We start from the raw sequence: 21,209 nt of genomic DNA, 5'->3' as shown, positions 1-21,209 counted from the left end.
TTGAAAGCACCCAAGAGCAAAAGAGCCAATCGTTCAATGGGCATATAAAGTTCATCATGTTTTCATGTCCCATTTCTACCCCTTGCTCCACTCCTTAAAAATGAAAATAGCCACCTGTCACCAGAGAGTCTTGTCACTGAAAAATGAGCCCAATTATCAACCACATCACAAAACTGTACTGAACAAGCTAACACAGCCTCCTCCATTTTTATTACCTTAGTGATCCACTTAACTCTAAAAACATTCTCAGCTACAGATCCAATGTTTAGGATTCAGTTTTGAGTACCACACTAATATCTAAAATTCCGTAACACATGGTTTTCCTAAATACTTGGAAAAGCTCTGACAAAACAAGTACTCCTGAAGGAGTTTGGTAAAAACTCATTTATCAAGGGTCAGTTCACAAGGAACTATCCAGCACCTATGGGGAAACCTGCAATTTCTACCAACTAGATAGAATTACTAAAAGCTTTTATGACTTGCTGAAGGGGCACCCTTCTCTTCACCCTTAGGACCTCGTATTTTACAGCTGGTAAGTCACTGGGCAATAAGAGAAAGCCGCACTGGAGGTCTTGGAAAGGACATATACCTAATCCTATAAGAAAAAATAACCTAATTTCTGTAACCTTGCTTTTTTTAAACCAGCGTTCTCAAGTTGTGTTCCACCTAGAGCTGGGCAAATTCACAAACTGCGCAAGATTTTAGTTATGAAGAGAGGCAACTGAAGGACCCACGGAAGTGACTGACCACATCACCCCTCACAAGGCCAAGAGAGCACTCCAGGACAAATCTTGGTCCAAGTGTCCATACAGAGGACAGCCAGCAGACAGCTAACTGCTGGAGAAGGCTATCCCAACATAGCCTCCCAGAACAACTCTAGGAATCAAGTATAAGGAAAGCTGCCCAAAGCATTTATCGAATAAGCTCCAGAATGGCCTCACAGGAAGGACAGCTGTGGTCTGTTCACGATGTCCCAGAGCTCAATCTAAGAAGCAAATGGCCGTTAAGTAGTTGAGACTCAATATTACCTCTTACCTTTAGAATGCTAACAGCAGGCAACCTAGCAGCTTGCACTCTGCTCTCTGACTCAAGCAAGGTCCAAGGTCTACCACAAGGAAATGAGTTTTTTAATTCCAATCTTTTCTTTGAACCAGGTAGACTCCTCCACTACTCAACAGTGTATGTAAATCCTTAAAGCTAGCTACTTTTGTCCATGGCCCAGTGCTCAATACTTCTTATCCCCTCTTCTAATCACCCCACCCACTGCACCCCATGTGTATGTAACCAGTTCCTCTCTGCCTCACCACCCCCACCATCCTAATTCTCAAACGTTCCCCTGAATATAGGACTATAACATTCGTTTCTGGATTTCTCATGAAACCAACATAGAGCTTCACACATAACATGAACTCAGTAAATCTGTGGGAAATAAGTATGTAATTCCCACAGTGCCCATCAATGCAGTATCTAGGCTGCCTAGAGTAGCTAGGCAACGCTGGGGATTAGCCTAGAACAGGGCAGTGACGGCTGGGGACATACAGTGGAGCTGCTTTTACTGCCACAGGACTTAGGAGGGAGTTGAGCTTCTTTGAAAGAAGGTATCATGAGTGAAAGCAGAGAATAAGCAACCAAATGATATTTGGGACAGTGATACAAAGGGAAGCAAATAAGCACTACCATCCTTGACTCCATCTGAATGTAAAAAGGATAGACAACATGCTCCAAAACAAAGGAAAGCCAGAGAGAAAGGGTAATGCCACATTCCACAATCCACTGATTCCCCAAAAGGAGATGCTTAGGTTTTTTACCCTCATTATTCACTTGTTTATTCACTGTATAACTGTATCATGTCAGGCACTGACTAGGCTCAAGAACAGAGATGATAGATAAGGTCCCACCCCTCGAAGAGCTTACAATGTAGTAGAGAAAGACATATAAACACAGAATGAATGTGGGAATAACACTGAGCAAAGGAATAAACACAATTTTGTTTCAAAAAGAGCTGGAACATATGGAGAAAGGAGGAGAGGGGAGGAGAATGAAGGCAAAGGGACCATTATTTCAGCATTCCTAGCACACCATCAGAGTCGAACAAAGAATAATGGGAGCAGTAGTGAAGTTTCAAGGATGGAGAAGAGATCTCTTAAAGGAGACAGACTCTCTAGGTCTTGATAAAGGCCTGGACGTCACAGGCAAAGGGAAGAGCAAAGGAAATCGGGCTTCTGATTTGGGTTACCAGTCGGCATCACTGGTCACTTGAGTCAAAGCAGCTTCAAAAGCGAGGTGGGGGGAAAAAAACCAGATCACAGCAGGGAAAAGAGAGACTGGATTATCAGGACAGAAGTAGTGGCTGTAGCTGAGAAAGGGTGAAATCTGTAGCCATCAAATACTTCACGTCTCCAGGACCTTTGAAGAGTTACCAGGAGAAACATAATGCTCTTGGAAGAGAAAAAAAAAAAGCACCACACTGTACAAATACATGAAACTAGAATGAGGGCTGGGATCGGATCACATAGTATTCTCTCAGGATAATTCCTGTAAGATTTTACTGTACTGTAACATAGGATAGACTTAAAATATTTTAGAACAAGTTCCAACTGGCCTTGTGTTCCTCTGCCCTAGATTTCCATCCACGAAACAGGAAATTAAAACCCAACCCTTCTTTCTTAGAGGCTACATTGTGTCTTTCTTCTGGGGCAATGAACTTAATCAGCCCTAGCCAGCCAGGGTCAACTCTTCTCCTCTCATGAGCACTTGAGCTGTTACACAACACACAACTGAAAGGAAAAGATCTGTTCCAAATGTTCGTCAAGAAAAGCACTTGGGTCCCAAAATCTGAAAAGTGCTGTGAAAGAGTTATCTTCAGGGCTTGGTCTAACAGTACTAGGAGTATTTATAGTAACAGAAATTAACAAATAGCAGTGGAGATTACAAGTAACATTTATCAAGTACTTTATAGACATGTGCTAAGCACTTGACATGATCTTGTTTCATCCTTACTAAAAACCCCAGTGTCTACACTATCATTATGCCCATTCCCAATGCTTGTGGTCACCGATGGAGGACCAATGAAAAAGAATTTCTTTGGCCTATTTTGTCATCATCCCAAGAATTTAACTGGATTTCTGCTGACGGAATTACAGGGGACTTCTCTCCATTTTCTAGAATATTACTCCATTATTGTAATTCAAACAAAATGCCCCTTTATTACAGATTTTTAAAAACTACATGTTGTGCTTAAATAGAAGATCTCCATGAGTTGCATTTTCTTCTTCACTTCCACGTCAGGGAATAGCACAGGAAAGCTGAGGTACCAAACTTGTCCAATTATCATCAAGTTGGGGAAAGGACAAATAATTAGAATCCAGAAATTTCACTTTTGATGTCAGCCGAGCACTACCTTAAGAAGAGACAAGAACTGAGGTTTCCAAGTATGGGAGCCAAGAAGACTAAACCATGCCAAATTTGGACTCATAGCAATTGCTAAGAGATTTAAGAACTGAAGGAGTCCAAGGCAGACCACAAAGACAGCAAGGTGGGCAGGCTGTTAGAGGTAGGGAAACAGGGCAATGGAGGGGATGCTGGGACACAAGGTCAGAAGTCTCTCAAATCATCGTAACACAAGGCTTCTTGACTACTGAGCCTTGAGAAACCAATTAAAAACTCCCTCCTTTAACAATGCATGTTTACACAAAACTTTGCAAACAATTTCAGGGGGTTCACAGATGCCTTTAGGGGTTCATGGATCGAAGATTAAGAATCTGTAATAGAGGCGCCTGAGTGGCACAGCGGTTAAGCGTCTGCCTTCAGCTCAGGGCGTGATCCCGGCGTTATGGGATCGAGCCCCACATCAGGCTCTTCCGCTATGAGCCTGCTTCTTCCTCTCCCACTCCCCCTGCTTGTGTTCCCTCTCTCGCTGGCTGTCTGTACCTCTGTCAAATAAATAAATAAAATCTTAAAAAAAAAAAAAAAAGGAATCTGTAATAAAGCAGAAGCATTTAGCATGCTACCATTTATGAAAGGAAGAGTGTCTGCTTGGACAGGTGATAAGTATCTCTGGAAGGAGATACAACACACTAACAACATCAGTAGTCCCTAGAGAGAACTAGATTTTTCACTCTCTATCCTTCTGAATTTTGAACATGAAGAATTCAAACATAAATTAATAAAAGAACTCTGCCATAACCAATGGCAACCTCAAATGACTGACACAACCCAGGAAATATTCCAAACTAGGCCAAGAGGAGTGAAAAACATGGACAAACCTGAAGAGGCTCCAAGCTACATGGGAAAAGGTAGGAGAAAAGGGCTGGAGACTGAGATTACTGCTAACGGTGGTCAATGTGTTGTAAACCTATGCAAGCCATGGTAGATATGTCCAGAGTCATTATTCCTGTGATACAAAAATAACACTCAAAATATACAGGAAAAGATTACAAACTTGCATCAGTCAAGGAGATTGGGCTATAACCTGGGTCCACAGCCTCAGGGAAGCCTCTGGAAGCACCTACCTCATCCGGGGTATCTTTTGCATCAGGCTGAGTTGCAGCCGCCCGGCGGGCAAGATTTCCAGCTCGAATGTTGCTAAGGTTGATCTGCCTCTCGGGAGGAGGCCCACCACGAGGCTGCCCTCTGACAATGATGGCACAGCCTGAGAGGACCTAGAGAGGGGGAGAAAAAGAAAATTAGCTGTCTAGAGGTTAGATTACATAACAGAAGTTGTTCACTTACTGTTATCCCCAGTATCTCGAACAGACTTGGCTCCTTGGAGGCATTCAAATATTTGTGGAATAACTGTTGAATGACTAAATGAATGGGATTATTTTTAATTTCCTAAGAGAAATACCTACAGAAACATTGGGCTAGTTTCTCAGAGGACAGACCCAAAAACAGAAGTGGGAATTAAACAAACAATGGAAAAGTCATAAAATAAAGACTGTCTGGGATAAAGAGGCATGTGAGATGTGGAGATGAATGACCTTTGTAATTTCATCCCAGCGAGTATCACCACCATGTTCTTGTCAATTATTAAGAAGTTAATGTCTCCCCATCCACACATCCCTTTCTAGGATGGAAGCAAGCAATGGAAGGCCTAAGGAAAAGGGAAGCTGACGGTAGAAGCCCCTACACTCCATCTGCAAGGAGCTGAGTATGCCCAATGCTACACTTCCGTTGCAGACAGCATTCAGTCTAGAGTAAGGGAGACATATGAAGTGATCTAGAAAGTCCATGCTCTCCAGGATTAAAACAGAAAAATCAAAGAGACATCTTACAGCTCTTAAGCACAGTAGCTCCTTTTATCTCTCTAATCAAAGGCACCAGGCATAGAACCCACTTGCAAAAGAGCTCTGAAGCTCACGGGGATTTAACTTAAAATATTTGCCGGGGAGAAGAAGGGAAGATTTCAAATGGGAGAAGAGGAGAAAAGGCATAGAGAAAAAAATGACAAACGTCACCCATGCTATTCAAGTTGTCTTCGCTCAGCAAGGCACAATTTAATGAACAGATAGGCTTGAGCACTGGCTTCACTAGATCTGAAAAAACTCCCAATCTCATGCTTCAAAACAAGAAATAGCTGCTGAAAAATTAGTAGATAGAAGGTTGGAGAGTTCTGCCAACATAGAGCCCTATGGTAGACAGGATCATGGAGTTCTCTGTAAAGGAATGATGCTTGGAAAGGAAGGCACTCCTGTTTACATTTGCGTAGCTAATATTTCTCCCTCGCCTCTCCACTTTAATTAATGCTTTAAATTGTGAAATATTAACATAAATACAGAAGCACATTTCAACACATAAATACACTTTAAAAAATAAGCAAACAGCTGAGTAACCCAAGTGAAGGACTAGGAACGCTGCTGGAACCTAAGCTCCCCTCTGTGCCCCACTCTACTTGTAGCCCCTTCCCCTGTCACCATTATGACAACCCCTCCCTTGCTTTCCTGTACGGTTTTACCATCTATGTGTACATCTCTACACAATATGGTTTCATTTTTCCTATTTCTGAACTCTATATAAATTGAGTCTACTATGTGCCCATATGTAACTTGTTTTGTTTGCCTTTTGTTTTGTTTTTCTTGATAAAATTCATCCATGTTGATGTAAAACACTTCTTTATTCATTTTCATGGCTGCACATTTCATTGTATAAACAATTCATTTATCCATTCTACTAGCTTTTACAGAAACTTCCCAACAAATATACATATTCTAATTTTTTAAAAAATAGTCTCTGATTAATGTCTCCATATCCTCAATACTTAAAGCACACAGACCTTGGTATAAATGGCTCTTCTCTGGCTACACCAGGACAACATACAATAAAAGACTTATAAGTCATGCTCTTCATTTATACCCTTTCTGATCAAGTGTTACCAGCAATTAAACTCTATAGCTTCCAACCAAACAGCCTTACAAACTGCCTCTCCTGAGAACCCATGCCCTGGGCATCATCCCTAGGAACTGACATTCTAAAAAGACAAGCTTTCACGGTGAAGCCAGGAAAGAATAGGTATACTAGAACACTGGATGCTTGGTGCTCCTGAAATGAGAAGCGCCAAAGGATGTAAAGGAAAAGAGATTGGATCGGATTCATTTATAGTCAAGTCTTCACAAGCAGCAGAAGCAAGAATAGCATATTGAAGAATACCTGCGCTTGAAATCATTCACGCACAAGTTCTGAATGGGGCTGAGGAGAGCCAAGCTACATACAGCATAAAACGAGAGCATCTGTCCCCAGTGCCGGATCCCTCAGTTGTAGCCAACCTTTCACAAAAAGTAATAAAGCACTCCCAGGAGACCCAGTACTTTCTCAGTGAGCCCAGCTGGGAAAGCTAAGGTACATTTACAAGAAAATCCATCTTAGCTGATCAAGGTAAACCCTGATAAGTGAGCACTGACCCAAGCTAGGGGGAAAACCAAAACAAACAAAAACAAACAAAACCACCCTATTTCTCAAATCTGACCAACAACAAAACAAAACAAAAACAAAAAAACACTGAAAAGCTCAAGAACAGAATGATGAGAAGAATCCCCTTTGTCCCTAAATATCGGAAAGGTGCTACTTCTAATGTCTCTACCTAGTAAACTCAATCCCTGAGGGTCTATAACTATTACCCTGGCCCCATAAGGGGCTTTGGCAAACAACTTGTGCACAGGAATTTTGCAAACCTTCCTTTGTACCTCCTCTCCTCTCCCTGAACGCTATTCTGAAGACTGCTCTCAGAACATCTCTGCATTACTGCACCAAATATGCCATTCAGACAACAGTCAATGCTTGGATTAATATTATGGAGGACTTCCTTTACAGGTTGCTTGACACCTTTTGTACTACTAAGTATACAAATTCAGGTAGCAGGCACCAACTCAACCTCCTGAGCAACAAGAACTGATGCTCATCATGGCAGGCACTGCCATTCCTATAACCCCAGGAAGAAAGGACGGACACATGCACATTTAACCATGAAACTCGCTCCCCCTCATTCAGCCATAGCCTTAGTGGAGAAGCAGGAAAAGACTGCGTCTGCAGACCATTAAGTAGGAAGAGACCTATCTATAAGAGACGAACTAGTTTCCTTCCTACTATTTATAGGAACTGAAATAGCATAAAGGAGGTGTAGTGTGTGTTGAACTATCTCCATTTCAGCTTCTAAGGATTGTTAAACTCCTTCCACCTGCATTATCTGCCAACAATCTACTCAAGTTCTTCCTCAATTAAAAAATTTTTTTTTCTTTTCTGCTTTTTTTTTTTGAGAGAGAAAGCGAGGCGTGGAACTAGCGGGGGAAGTGGGGAAAGAGAAGGAGTGGCAGAGGGAGAGACAGAGAATCCCAAGCAGGCTCCACACCCAGCATGGAGCCCAATGCAGGGCTCAACCTCATAACCCTGAGATCATAACCTGAGCCGAAAGAGTTAGACACTTAACTTACTGAGCCTTCCAGGTGCCCCCCTCAATAAAAATATTTTAATGGCCTTCTCTTATCCAAGGTTTCTCACCAAATATAGCCAAGGAGAAATAGCTTCTGGTGGAAAAAAAATACTTAAAGGGTCTTTAAAAATGAAAAAGACCAATAACTTGTATCTCCTATAGCACCAAAACAAATCATTTTTCCTCTCTGAAAGGCCTGACATCTAAGTGGATAATTTTTATAATTTTATTCATTAACTGATTCATTCATTTATTAAATCAATGCAAATCTGAGTGCCTACTATGTGCCAGGTATTGTTCTAGGCAAGTGACATACTCAGTGAAATAGACAAAAATATCTACTCTGAGGGAGCTGACATTCTAGTAGGAGGAGACAAACAATAAACATAAGTAAATAAAATATATTGCTTATCAGAATTTCAATTTCAGAAGAACAATGTTAAGATTGAGAGGAAACTGTCACGAATTATTGTTCTGCCAAAGCTGTACTGATTCATGTTGCAAACTTTCATGGATGTGGTAATTATCCTTAATTGCTAATTTATAGGGCATAAAAAGCAAGTCATATGGTAACTGCTTTATCCAATTATATTAATAAAATGACATACTCTAGAAAAATGATCTTAGCCCTACCTGATACAGCAGGAGGTTTGTGAAAAAGCTGTCACAATGAATCAGTCTGATTGAGGTTATGGATTAGACATTTCTCAGCTCTGCCAATAAAGGCTGCAATGGGACTGGTGTGATTCAGAGGACCCGGCTTCAGGGCACAAGCTGGATGGTGACAAAGACTGAGACAAGCCAGCTAAGTAGGAAAATAGAGACTCAAACTGTTCAAACCCACTTACAGGTTTACAGGGAGATTTACCTACAGTGAAACACTTTATGGGCAGCCACTAAAATGTTGCCCAGGAACAGAATATCACATTAAACCTTCACTAGATCCTGACAGATGATTTGGTGCATGTAACTCTTAAACCCCCAAACCACAGATATTAGGAGACAGAAAACTTACACAAAACACTAGCCATGCTATACTTCAGGTAAAGAAAGTGATGGTATAGAAATCCACCTGGGTGGCGCAGTTGGTTAAGTGTCCGACTCGGGTTCGGCTCAGGTCGTGATCTCAGGGTTGTGAGATGGAGCCCTGCATCAGGCTCCATCCACACTTGACACAGAGCCTGCCTGGGCTCCTCTCTCCCTCGACCCCTCCCCCTGCACATGCGCGCACGCACACAATCTCTCTCTCAAATAAATAAATATTTTTAAGAAAGAAAGAAATTCATTTAAATATGACGATAAAGCCAGTAATTTTTCACAGTACCAAGAGTAAAAGTCATCTTGTCCTGAGAACTGAATCTTATTAGCTGAGAACATCTCATTAAACTCTGCAAGGAGCACTAGATTAACAGATATATCTGCCTATTAAGATTCAAGAGGAATATCTTAGCAACACCTGCCAATATGAAGACCTAATATAAAAAAGGGGAGCCACCTGATGAACACTAACATGTTACCAAAAGGCCCAAAATAAACCCACATGTTTATGGCCAAATGATTTACAAAAAGGGTGCCAAGATAATGCAGTTGGGAAAGAATCTTTTCAACAAAAATGAGCTGAGAAAACAGTATCTGCATGCAAAAGAATGAAGCTGGACCTCTACCTCATCACACACAAAACTTAGCTCAGAAAGTAGCTACTTAAATGTAAGAGTTAAACTACAAAACCCTTAGAAAAAAATAAAGGTATAAATCTTCATGACCTTAGATTAGGCAATGGTTTCTAAGATATGATGCCATCTTATAAAGCACAAGCAACCAAAAACAAGATAAACTGGCCATCAAAATTAAAAACTAGCGACTCAATGGACACTAGAAAGAAAGTGAAAAGACAGTATTTACAAAACATATCTGATAAGGGTCTACTGTCTAGAATAAGGAACTACTAGAACTCAATTTTTTAAAAAATGACAATTAAAAATGGGGAAAGGATTTGAATACATTTACCCAAAGAAGATATACAAATGATCAATAAGAACATGAAAAAATACTCAACATCATTAGTCACTGGGGAAATGCAAATCAAAGCCACAATGACCAGGGTGCCTGGGTGGCTCAGTCGGTTAAGGGTCTGCCTTTGGCTCAGATCATGATCCCAGGGTCTGGGGATAGAGCCCTGCACATCAGGCTCCCTGCTCAGTGGGGGTCTGCTTCTCCCCCTCCCTCTGTGCCCTTTCTCTCTCAAGTAAATAAATAAAATCGTTAACAACAACAAAAAAAGCCACAATGGTCACTTCAGCCACTAGGACAGCTTTAACCAATAAGACAGACAATAACAAGTGTTTGCAAGGATGTGGAGAATTGAGAATTCCCCCTACATTGTTGGTGATGCAGTCATTTTGGAAAACAGCATGGCAGTCCCTCAAAAGCTAAACAAAGCATTAACCCAGCAGTTCCATTCCTAGGTATATACCCAAGAGAATTTGGCCACACAAACACTTGTACACAAATGTTTATTCCAACACTGTTCGTAAAAGCCAAAAAGAGTGGAAACAACCCAAATGTCCTTCAAATGATGAATGAATAAATAAAATGTGGTATATCCATAAAATGGAATATTTGGAAATAAGAAATGAAGTACTGATTAATACTACACAAACGAACTTTGAAAACATTACAATAAGTGAAAGAAGCCAGACAGAAAAAGCCACATATTTCACAATTCCGTTTATATGAAATGTCCAAGACAGGCAAATCCATAGCAGAAAGAGGAATAGTGGTTCCAAGAGCTGGAGGGAGGGAAGCTAATGGGTATAGGGTTTATCTTTTCAGTACTGACGAAATGTTCTAGAATTAGACAGTGTTGAACATTATGTAAACACAGTAAAAGCCACTGAATTGTACACTTTAATAGGGTGAATTTTATGGTGCATGTATTTCAATAAAAAAATTTTTTTTTAACATCCAACATGGAAGTACAAAACCTGGGGGACCTAAGATGTACGCTTTGCTATAGAGCATTCCCGTATCTAGCAGGAAGATCAGATGCTTAGCTGATCAACATTGACCACAAAATTTTAAAAAATTAAAAAAGAACAAAAAAAATTTCCAAAAAAATGGTTAAAAAGGCAGCTGACTCAGAACCAAAAGTCAGGCATGGTGACTCACCAAAGAATGGAGGGCTACTGTCAACTTTCAAGTCCACTAGAAATAACAAGGTAGAGAAGTCACAGGCAGGAAGTAGAACTTCAGCGAAATTTGCAAAGCTCTAAAATGATGAAAACAATCTAAGCTCTTTCTGAGAAAGAACACAGCAAGGAAAATGAACTCCTTTCCCTCTGGGGCACAGAAAGAACCAGGAAAGTCACTGGGCTGAAAGAGCCACAGTGCTGTCTGGAAGCCGGTGACTGCCACGACCCAAGCTGCAGGCACAGGTGCTGCATGTCAGAGGGACAGAGCAGCAGGCCAGGGACCCTACCCCAGACAAGGCATTCTCTCTACCTAAAAACACCACCAGGGGATGGGGAAGGAGCTGTTGTGGATAAGGTAGGAAAGCTTTTATTAAATACACTTTTGTGAAGCAAAAAACTTCTATTAAAAACAACAACAACAGAATTAAAGAGTAACTGAAGAGAAACTAAATTGGGGAAAATTTCAGAAAGTATATCAGGAAAAAGCTTCTTGGCAGCCAGAGCTGTTGCCTCCACAAGAAGAATCATCACTTGAAAATTAAAAAGTCATTGAGACAAAGAGCAAGCAATCCCACAAGAACATAAGCTGTGTGGTCTGGGAGGTCTTTCCCAGAATACACGCCAACACAGCCAGCTTTTTCTTTCTTTTTCTGGCAAGAGCAGAAGGCAAACCTAAATTCGAACACAATGAACTGGAAGCCCGTGGCCTCATGGCAAGCCATTTCACTTGCTCTGGGCGCACCAGTACATTCAGCAGAGACGAGCAGAAACAGCGGCTCCCCAGGCCAGCTCTACCACAAATTGGTCCTCCGTTTGAAAATTGGGGAGTTTACATCTCAGAGGGACTATAACGATCATCTACAGAGACAGGGCAGCTAAAGAGAACATCTAATCTGGGCCCTTTTATTTAGAGATGAGAAATCTGCAAGCAAAACAAGAAAAATGACTTACGCTGACAAAAAGTACTGATGGCCGAGCATGAACTAGACACACAAGGTCCCCCATGTTCCACTACGCCAACACATGTAGAAACAAGTATCTGGGGAGCTGATATCTATTAAAACAGTAGCTGAAGTTACCTACGGATTAAATCTGAAGTTATCCAAAGATTAAATCTCTTTCCCAATTATAATCTCCATGTTTATGTGTCAGCAGAGCAGGTGTCAAAGACTACATCACTAAGCAAGTAAAGCTTCCATGAGCTGGCTGCTTGAAATCAAACCAACACTTGTTAAATACCACCATATGCAAGGCAAGCAGAGACTTAAGAGTCCAATATTACAAAAGAACACCCAAAAAGGAAACACAAAGGAAGAAAACTCCAGAACGATAAAAACAGGATTGGCGAACGACAGCTCGCTGGCCAAATCCATCCTACCGCCTGCTTTTGTACTACCCATGAGCTAAAAATGGCTGGGGGGAAGAAAATCAAAAGGGTATTATGTAACATATGAAAAGAATATGAAATTCAAATTTCAGTGTCCATAAATAAAGTTTTATTGGAATATGGCCAAGATCATTTGTTTGTCTATGGCTGCTTTCACACTGGAAGCAGAGTTGAGTAGCTTCAACAGAGACCGTATGGCCTGCAAAGCCTAAAATATTTACTACCTGGCCCTTTACAGAGTCAGTTTGCCAACCTCTGATATATTATGACAAGGAAGTGAGATGAAAACTAGTCTTATGGTAGTCTAAATAGCAAGTGCACAGCAAAAATAAATTCTGGACTACCACTTCAAGTTATACAAACTGTTCCTTTCTGTAATCAGAGAAGGGACAGTGGTATGTGGCAATAAGAATTTAGTTTCAGAATCAAATCAATGTCAGTGGTGACCTTTGAAAGTTAATTGCCTCTATTTGCCTCAGTTTCCTCATTAATAAATATTCATAAAATATACAAGAATACCCATGAAAATTGTAATGAAATCTAAACAAGAATAGCTGGCCAAAAGACCCCGTAACAGCCAATATTGTTTAAGAAATGGCTCAGGGGCACCTGGGTGGCTCAGTGAGTTAAGTGTCGGACTCTTTTGATTTTGGCTCAGGTTCTGATCTCAGGGTTGTGAGATCGAATTCCACATTGGGCTCTGCATTCAGCAGGGTGTCTGCTTGGAATTCTCTCTCCTTCTCTCTCTCTGCCCCTCCCCCTGCTCTCTAAAATAAATAAATAAATCTTTAAAAAAGAGAAATGGCTCAAAGTGTAGTCTCAAGTAAAAACTGTAAGAGTATATACAACAGAAAAAAGTGGACATTTCCTCTGGGGGTATAAAAGTAGGTATCAAAATCATGGAAAATTCACCCATGATTGAATTCAATCAGAAAAGATTAAATAATCCATAATGACCTTCCCTATTTATCAGCTAAGATACCCCCGGTCTAGGAAAGTAGATTTAAGTGCTTATGTCTGAATCTTTGTCCTCAGAGGTAATGGTAAAGGATTGTAACTTACATCTGCACTGAACTTTATCCCTGACCAAGTGTGGTGGCACTCATAGCCTCAGAAGACCATGAACTCTGAAATCAGTCTTGAGTCTGAAAACAAACTCAAGTAAAAATCATTCCAAGCACTGTGATATTCCCTCACATATAAATGAGGACAATACTACTACCACCATACTCTCTGGGGTGTTAGGATGACTAAGTGAGAGTCTGATGGTACCTGACACCGAGTTAGTAACTCAGTACAAGTTAAGGGCACGTTGGTCTCTCTTCCCTTCCCTCCCTACCCTCCACCCCTCTTCATCCTCACAACAATGCTCAAAGGAAGCAGAGCGGGAACGGTTATCCTCGTCTCAAAACAGGGGAAACTGTGGCATAGTCATATGATGGCAGCAAAGCCAGAACCCAGGTTTTCCTAGCACACTTTTAGTAAACCCCAAATGCTAAATTTCTGAGAACTGTGAGTCAAAAAATTGGTGCCTGGTGGTGACAGCGGGCAAAGTAGCTGAAGAAAGTCAAAAGGTACAAACTTCTAATTAAAAAATACGTAAGTCATGAAGATGTCATGTACAGCCTGGCAACTATAGATAACACTGTACTGCATATCTGAAAGTTGCTGAGAGAGATCTTAAAAGATCACAAGAAAAAAAGTTCTGTAATTATGTATGGTGACAGATACTAGCTAGACTTATTGTGGTGATCATTTTACGATATACAATATCACACGGTTATGCTGTACACCTGAAACTACTGTATGTTGTATATCAATTATATCTTAATACAAAAAATTGGTAGCTTACATAAAACACCAAGGTTGTAGCTTACTCCTGCACAAAGAAAGCCTCACCACGAAGGAACTGACTCGATCCTCAGGAAGCCTGTACCAGACTGTCTCCAGGATGACGGTCCTCTGAGAACCAAGTCCTCGCTACTCAATACTGAGCTCCACTGCTGTCAAGGACTCGGAGATTGAGACAAAATTACTCACAAATAAGAAAAGAACACAGGAAGAACTATATGGCAGGCAAATGCGTCATTTCAGAGAAATCCATTCCAGTTGTCAAAAGAAAATTTCAAAGTGAGCAACAGTCACATGTGAAAATCAACAAAAGAAGAAGAAAAAATTAATTGACTTCAGAACATAAAAGATTATCCCTAAAGGACTTTGACCCCTCTACTGAGTGGCTATGGTCAAGTACTCAGACTACATTAAAGGGAAAGAAAAATGACTGCAGGGCTTTTTGTTGGAGATTTCACTGTTTAAATTTAACATGGCCCCCAGGTGTAGTCCTGAAGTGTTCTTAAGCACAAAGAAAGATGTTGTGAGGTGCCTTATGGAGAAAATGTTACATAAATTTCATTCGGGCATGAGTTACAGTGCTTCTGTCATAAGTTCAATGTTAATGAATCAACAATATATATTAAAATAAGGTGTCTTTAAACAGAAGCACATATGGAACAAGGTTAGATAGCTATCACTTGATGAAAATGTGAGGACCAGAGGCTGGCAGGAACCTAACCCCCTGTATCTCTCACAGGAGAGATGGTTCAGTATTCTCTAATTCAGTGTTAGCAACTTTACAGAACAAAACTACCATGAATAAGGACTGCAATAAATACAGAGAGAATGATATGGCAAGCGAGGACTCTGGATGAAGGGGACACAGAAGTTATCTGTACTATCCCTGCAATGTTTACGTAAGCTTGAAATTTTTCAAAATAAATTTTTTAGAAATTTTTCAGGTGCTAAACACACTACAGAGCCTTAGAATTGTTTAATCACTAAAACTGGATCCCACCGGTAGTTCTGAAGTTGGTGGTTGTCTCGCTCCTCACCTCCCTCCCTCCCCTGCTCTATGCACACAACACTAAGAAAATGAGTGTCAGGTTGTTATTGTGTTGCAAGGACATCTTTTGATGTGATCCGTTCACTACTTCACATTCTTCTTCCAAATAAAATACAATGGTTTCAAATCACAGAATTCAAACCTCATCTGAGCGCACAGTTCAAAAAAGGTGATCACACCCAAAAAGGGCCTCAGGTTTTAAGGAGAGTCCCTCTTTCTTCCTATGCTAGTTATCTGGTGAAGATTTTAAAAATTTACATGTGTGATCTAATTAAGTTTTATATTCAGAAAAGCCAGAAACTCCTTAATGTCTCAAAAGTTTTAAGAAACAACTGATGGGAGTTCAGTTATAATAATTGAGAACATTTTGATGTTGTTACTAGAGAGAGAGCTCACATGCAGGGGGAGCAGCAGGCAGAGAGAGAAGCAGGTTCCCTGCTGAGCAAGGAGCCCCTTTTGGGACTTGATCCCAGGATCACGACCGGAGCAGAAGGCAGACACTTAACCTATTGCGCCACCCAGGGATCCCAACTGAGAACATTCTAGCACCATATAGTTTTGGTTTCAGTAAAGCCTTCTAATCTTGGTTATGATCTCTTAAGCGCTCAAAGTGGGCCTTTTTTATTATCATAGGGGAAGGGATTATCAAAAACAATGCCTGAGTCTCCCACGCTTATCTAGAAGGGTGTTTCGGTAGATGCCAAAAGAAATTCTCTGTTAATACTAAAGACACTGGATTTTCTTTTGTTCTTAACCAAATCCTAAAATTTCCTCTTCCCTTCCCCCATACGTTTGGCCTTCTCTACAGTGTAAGTCACCCGGATCAAAACGGAAGGCAGTGGAGCAGGATTTTCAGCCCGCATGCGGAGGGGACAGGAAGAAGAACCTCTCCTGCTAATCAACTACAGCTAGAGACACTCAACAGTCCTATCCCTGCAGCCACCACGGCTACAGGCTGGAAGGAAAAATGACCCAGCTGAGTCCCGTCACCTTTCAACCGAAACAAAAGAATAAAAAAGGCAGAAGTGAGAAGGACGCAGAAAAAGCCTCTGAAAAAGATTACAGAGCAGCGAACACTTGAGAGCTTGTTAGAAATGCAGACAACTCCAATTCCTCCCAGGACCTACTGAATCAGAATCATTTCAGTAAGATCCTTGAGTGATGGGTATGCACAATAAAGTTATTAATTCCCATTCTCTTTATCCCCACCCTAACTGCCTGGCTCAGAAACATGTTCTCCAGCAAATTCAGTTTAAATGGTTTCCTCAAAGAGTCCAACCCAATCCCCAGACTGGGTCAGATAAACTTGCTATATATGCTCTCTGACTACTCTGTACTTCTTCCCACAGAATACACAACATTAAACGAAGAGCTATTTAGTACTGGTTTTCCTCACAAAGCTACAAGATCTCTGAGGACAAGGACCAGGTCTACCCTACTCATCCTCATAGCCCCAGAGCCCAGAACAAGATCAGAGACAAAGGAAGCACTCAGTAAGTATTTAATAAATGAGTGGCCCTACTGTGTATAAAGCATATAGTGCCAGACTCTGGAGAGAGGGGCCAAGAACAATCAAGACACGGTCCTTAAACAACTCCTAGCTTAGTGGATTTTTGCTGTAGCTAACAAGAGCCAGGATCTCAAGAGCGTGTGCCACACTCAGAGCTGTTTTCCTATTTTTCTGCCAAATGGCAACAGGCAGCCCAAAGGCCTGCCACCCACCCCCTCAGCATGACCCACAGGCAAGCATGTCCTCACCTAGTCCTGCTTCCTTCATCCAGGATTCTCCACTCCCAGAGTTCAGTACCTTGTCCGGCCTTCTCTCCACCCTCTCTAACGCAGCCCCAGCTATCTTTGGCATCGTTCCATTCTCCCCTAGGAAGTTTGTGTTATTTCTGGGAACATTTTCTTCAGCACCCTTCCCTCAGCAGTCCTCTTAATAGGAGATGTCGAATTTCCCTTGTTACCTCCTTCAAGAACATCTTGGCTAACTCATTTCTAACCACTCAATTGATTATCTCCTGTGAGCTGTCAAGTCTACTCTATTCAACAGAAACCACTCAAGTCTACAGCCCAGACCACACTGGAGAATCTCCCAATTAAGTGTTCAATATTCAATTGTCTTCCCACTTCCCTCAGTCACTTCCTGTATCTCCCAAAGGGACACTAAGCAAGTGCGATAACTTCTTCTATGATTATATTCTCCATGATTCTTACATTTATTCTTATTTAACAGACAACAATGTCTCGGTAGATTTACACCCCAAAGCCTGTATCCAAATACCAAGGTACAAACATATATTTGAATGCCTTAACTGGAAGCAATGAAAGTAATGCTACTTCCTTTTTATCTTCAGAGAAATGTAAGTGGATAGGTAAAGAACACACTGTGACGGTGAGGGAAGTGCTCAGAGAGGGCATGAGCAAGCCTGGGTGACCTCTGAGCTCACGCACAGCGGTCTCTGACGGGCTCATAGTCCACCATCGCCCAACCAGATCCCAGGTGGAGTCCAATGCAGCCACTAGAAACGTCAAACTGTAGACTCTAGGGCTCTGACATAGAGCTCTCTTCACAGCGCTGTACCTGCACAAGGTATTACAGATCCGTTCCTTGGCCAGCCATGAGCAGGGTTAACTATTCCAAGGGCCGTGCCTTCTGGATGTTTTCCACATCCCAACCTGTAATAGTGATTACCAAATAATGATGGACTGGAGCCCTAGTCCAAAGATTTGGTTGGGGACTACCAGAAATTTTAAAGCACTGAAAGCACTTTAAAAAGTCACTGATTTGTACCTTTTCTTAAACACTTCAAACTACACTTTTCTAGAGTATCTGGCCTCAGCCTGTCTTGTGGGTTTCAAATAACTGACATGGTTTTTCTGTTCGCATACATTTCATCTGCGTGCCCGTTCTGTGCTTCAGAACTACCTCACGTGGTCCTATGAGAGGAGGGTTGAAGATCACACGCCTCTTCAACTTCTGTCACACTGCAGGTAGAGGACGAAGCTCCCCCAAACAAAGGCTTCTTCTTTCTTCTCTTAAGGAAACCCAAGAAAAGTTGTTCCTGATGTCAAAAAAGGCCATCCCTCCACCCTGCAGGAACTGATGGGGGTGAAGCAGGGGTTGCTAAGGTGGGGTGGAGAAGCCTGGGACTGTATTCCGGGAGCTACTCAGTTACTGGGTCAGTCCAGCCCCCACCCCCGACTTTGACTCCTTCCTCCGCAGCACCCTCAATGTTCAGAGGAAGGAGGGAAGTGCTCCCCGATTCCTGATCCAGGGAGGCAGCGGCCAGAGGGCAGCTATCACCCTACTAGCCCTCACGGCTGTAGCTGCCATCTCTGACTGCTCACAGCACTGCCGGCATAGTGGCCCAGAGTACAAAACGTCATATCACAGTCCAATAATTAGGAGGGGAAGGAGGGCTGACACCAGATACAGCTAAATGAAAGCACACCAGAGACCCTGAAATACTGAGAGAAATGAAGATTATATGCCTTTAGTATTATTTCTCAGATTTGCTTCCATAAAGTCCTATGCATTTTTTCTTAGAACTTTGAGCAAAAGGGATGCTAGCTTATAGAGAATACCCAGTTTGATTCAGAGTGAATCACCTCTAAAGAATACCTAATATATTTATTTTGGTTTATATGCAGGACTGACACTAGAACTTAAGGATGTAATTCAGTTTCTAAGCTACCCATGAAAAGCATTAATTTTCCCATTTTATTTTCCAGATTTGTTTGGAAACTTTTCCTTTTTGAAATGTTAATGGTCAAATTTAGGTCAAAATAAAGTACAAATCACAAATCTACCGTAAACATTTCAGAGTCCTTTATTGCTAAATTAATGTACCATCCCAGGATTCTTCTTACCATTAAAATCCTAGGATTACCATAAAATCCTAGGATCATGGGGGGATAAAAACTGAAGTCTCCAATCATCTAACACAGCTGGGGATCACAAGACAAGTGGTCATTCCTTCCCCACAACCAGCTGGTGCTCCAGTCTGGCCCCTCCATCATAATGCACAGACTGGCATACCTCCTCAAGAAGCTAAACAGAAGGCTCTCTGGTCTATCTGGAACTCCCCTATGTTATCTTAACTGCAGGTACTGCCCAGAAGAACCTGCTCCTCCATTTTATTAAAAACATCCAGGGGCACCTGGGTGGCTCAGTCAGTTAAGGGTCTGCCTTCAACTCAGGTCATGATCCCAGGGTCCTGGGACTGAGCCCCACCCTGGGCTCCCTGCTCAGCAGGGAGTTGCTTCTCCCTCCCTCTGCCCCTCCCCTTCCTCTCCCCCCACCCCGTGTGCTCTCTCAGTAAAATCTTAAAAAATAAATAAAAAAATAAAAACATCCGTAATAGTCTACATATCCTATGCTAACCAAAAAGTCCACCTCTAATTCCCCTCTCCCTTTTTTTTTTTTTGGGGGGGGGGGGGGGGGGNCAGAGGGAGCGCACTGTCTAATGAACAACAAAACAAATACATTTCTTTAAAGTAAAGCATAGAAGGGTGCCTGGGTGGCGCAGTTGGTTAAGCGTCGGACTTCTGCTCAGGTCATGACCTCAGGGTTGAGACCGAGCCCTGCATTGGGCTCCGCGCTCAGCTCATAGTCTGCTTAAAACCGTCTCTCACTTTACCCCTCCACCCTGTGCCCTCTCTGACTCTCTCAAATAAATAAATAAAATCTTTAAAAAAAATAAAATAAAATAAAGCATAGAAATTTCAAATCCAAGTTTATGGACAGCTCAGACTCACAGGGCATCTTTACTCTTAGCATTGTGCCATCACCACTTTCAAAAACCAATTTTCTATGTTCCTCAGATAATCTAAGTCCCAAGCTTCTTATTCTCCCTACACTGGCTTTCAGCTTCTCCTGTTGATAATCAAAGAAGCACATTTTCTTTGACACAAGAGTGAGAGAGGTACTTTCATTAAGAGCACTGATAACGATAACGGGAACGGGAACACTTAAGAATTAAATGGAAAGCAAGCGTTCCAGCTAGCAGCCCTCTGCTGCTTTGCTATGTAATGGAAAGTTAGTCCTCCAGAGCTGGAATCACGATGACTAACACTGGGGCAGGGCAGGCTTACCCAGGAGCTGGGCCTGTGCCCCACAGAGAGCCTGAAGGAGGTCTCAAGAGATCCTAAAGCTCTCACAAGAGAGGAGTTTAACAAGATAACTTGGCTTTTAAGTAATAGAGGCAGCCTCCTGGCCTCTGGGCTGTGAAGGGCTCACCTGCCAAGAGTAATAACACAAGCAATTACTGCACACAGAATAATAGATCTCAGCAGGATTCCAGGACCCAGGCACTCCAGAGTCTCCCTTCCGCACAGAGGGGAGGAAACGGAGGTAGGGAAAGAATGCACCAAATTTCATGAAGACCTGGGAGAGTCCTGTTAGGTAAGCAGATAAATTACATTTGGCATAATAACACACTGTTTTGGGTTATTGCCAAAAATAAAAATGCCCCTGGTATTAAAGGCTATAAAACAATGGATTTCCCCTCTCCTGGAACAGAATTCATAAAGTTAAAAAGTTCACTAACCTCGCATTCCAAAGACTGGAAACAAAAACTTAGAAACCTTACCTCTTGTTCCTTTCTCTACTACAAACTTCCAGCAACGCTTAGTCACTTTAGGCAAGTTGCCTTAACCCTGCACACTGCGTCCAGATTGCTCACAGCTGCTTCTAAGACTGAGCATTCCCACCTGTACTTACCCATTTCTTCTGCCTTTTGTCTCATCCATTTTCTTCCTCTGCCTCTGTCAAGACCTGTCACTTTTACTACCTCCCCATAAAAGATT

At 41.8% G+C, this 21,209-nt stretch overlaps 1 protein-coding gene across 2 annotated transcripts in view; it reads right to left on the bottom strand.

The window, feature by feature from the left end:
- SND1 (staphylococcal nuclease and tudor domain containing 1) overlaps positions 1 to 21,209 on the bottom strand; it is a 412,648-nt gene that overhangs the window by 377,981 nt on the left and 13,458 nt on the right. For both annotated transcript variants that reach the window (XM_034671485.1, XM_002913419.4), the window contains exon 2: positions 4,512 to 4,661. In XM_034671485.1, coding sequence (XP_034527376.1) covers positions 4,512 to 4,661 — 150 coding nt within the window. The remainder of the gene's footprint in view (positions 1 to 4,511; positions 4,662 to 21,209) is intronic.

Source organism: Ailuropoda melanoleuca, chromosome 1 (assembly GCF_002007445.2).
Source record: "Ailuropoda melanoleuca isolate Jingjing chromosome 1, ASM200744v2, whole genome shotgun sequence".
In the NCBI taxonomy this organism is placed as follows: Eukaryota; Metazoa; Chordata; class Mammalia; order Carnivora; family Ursidae; genus Ailuropoda; species Ailuropoda melanoleuca.
This window is presented reverse-complemented; position numbering and strand designations above follow the sequence as displayed.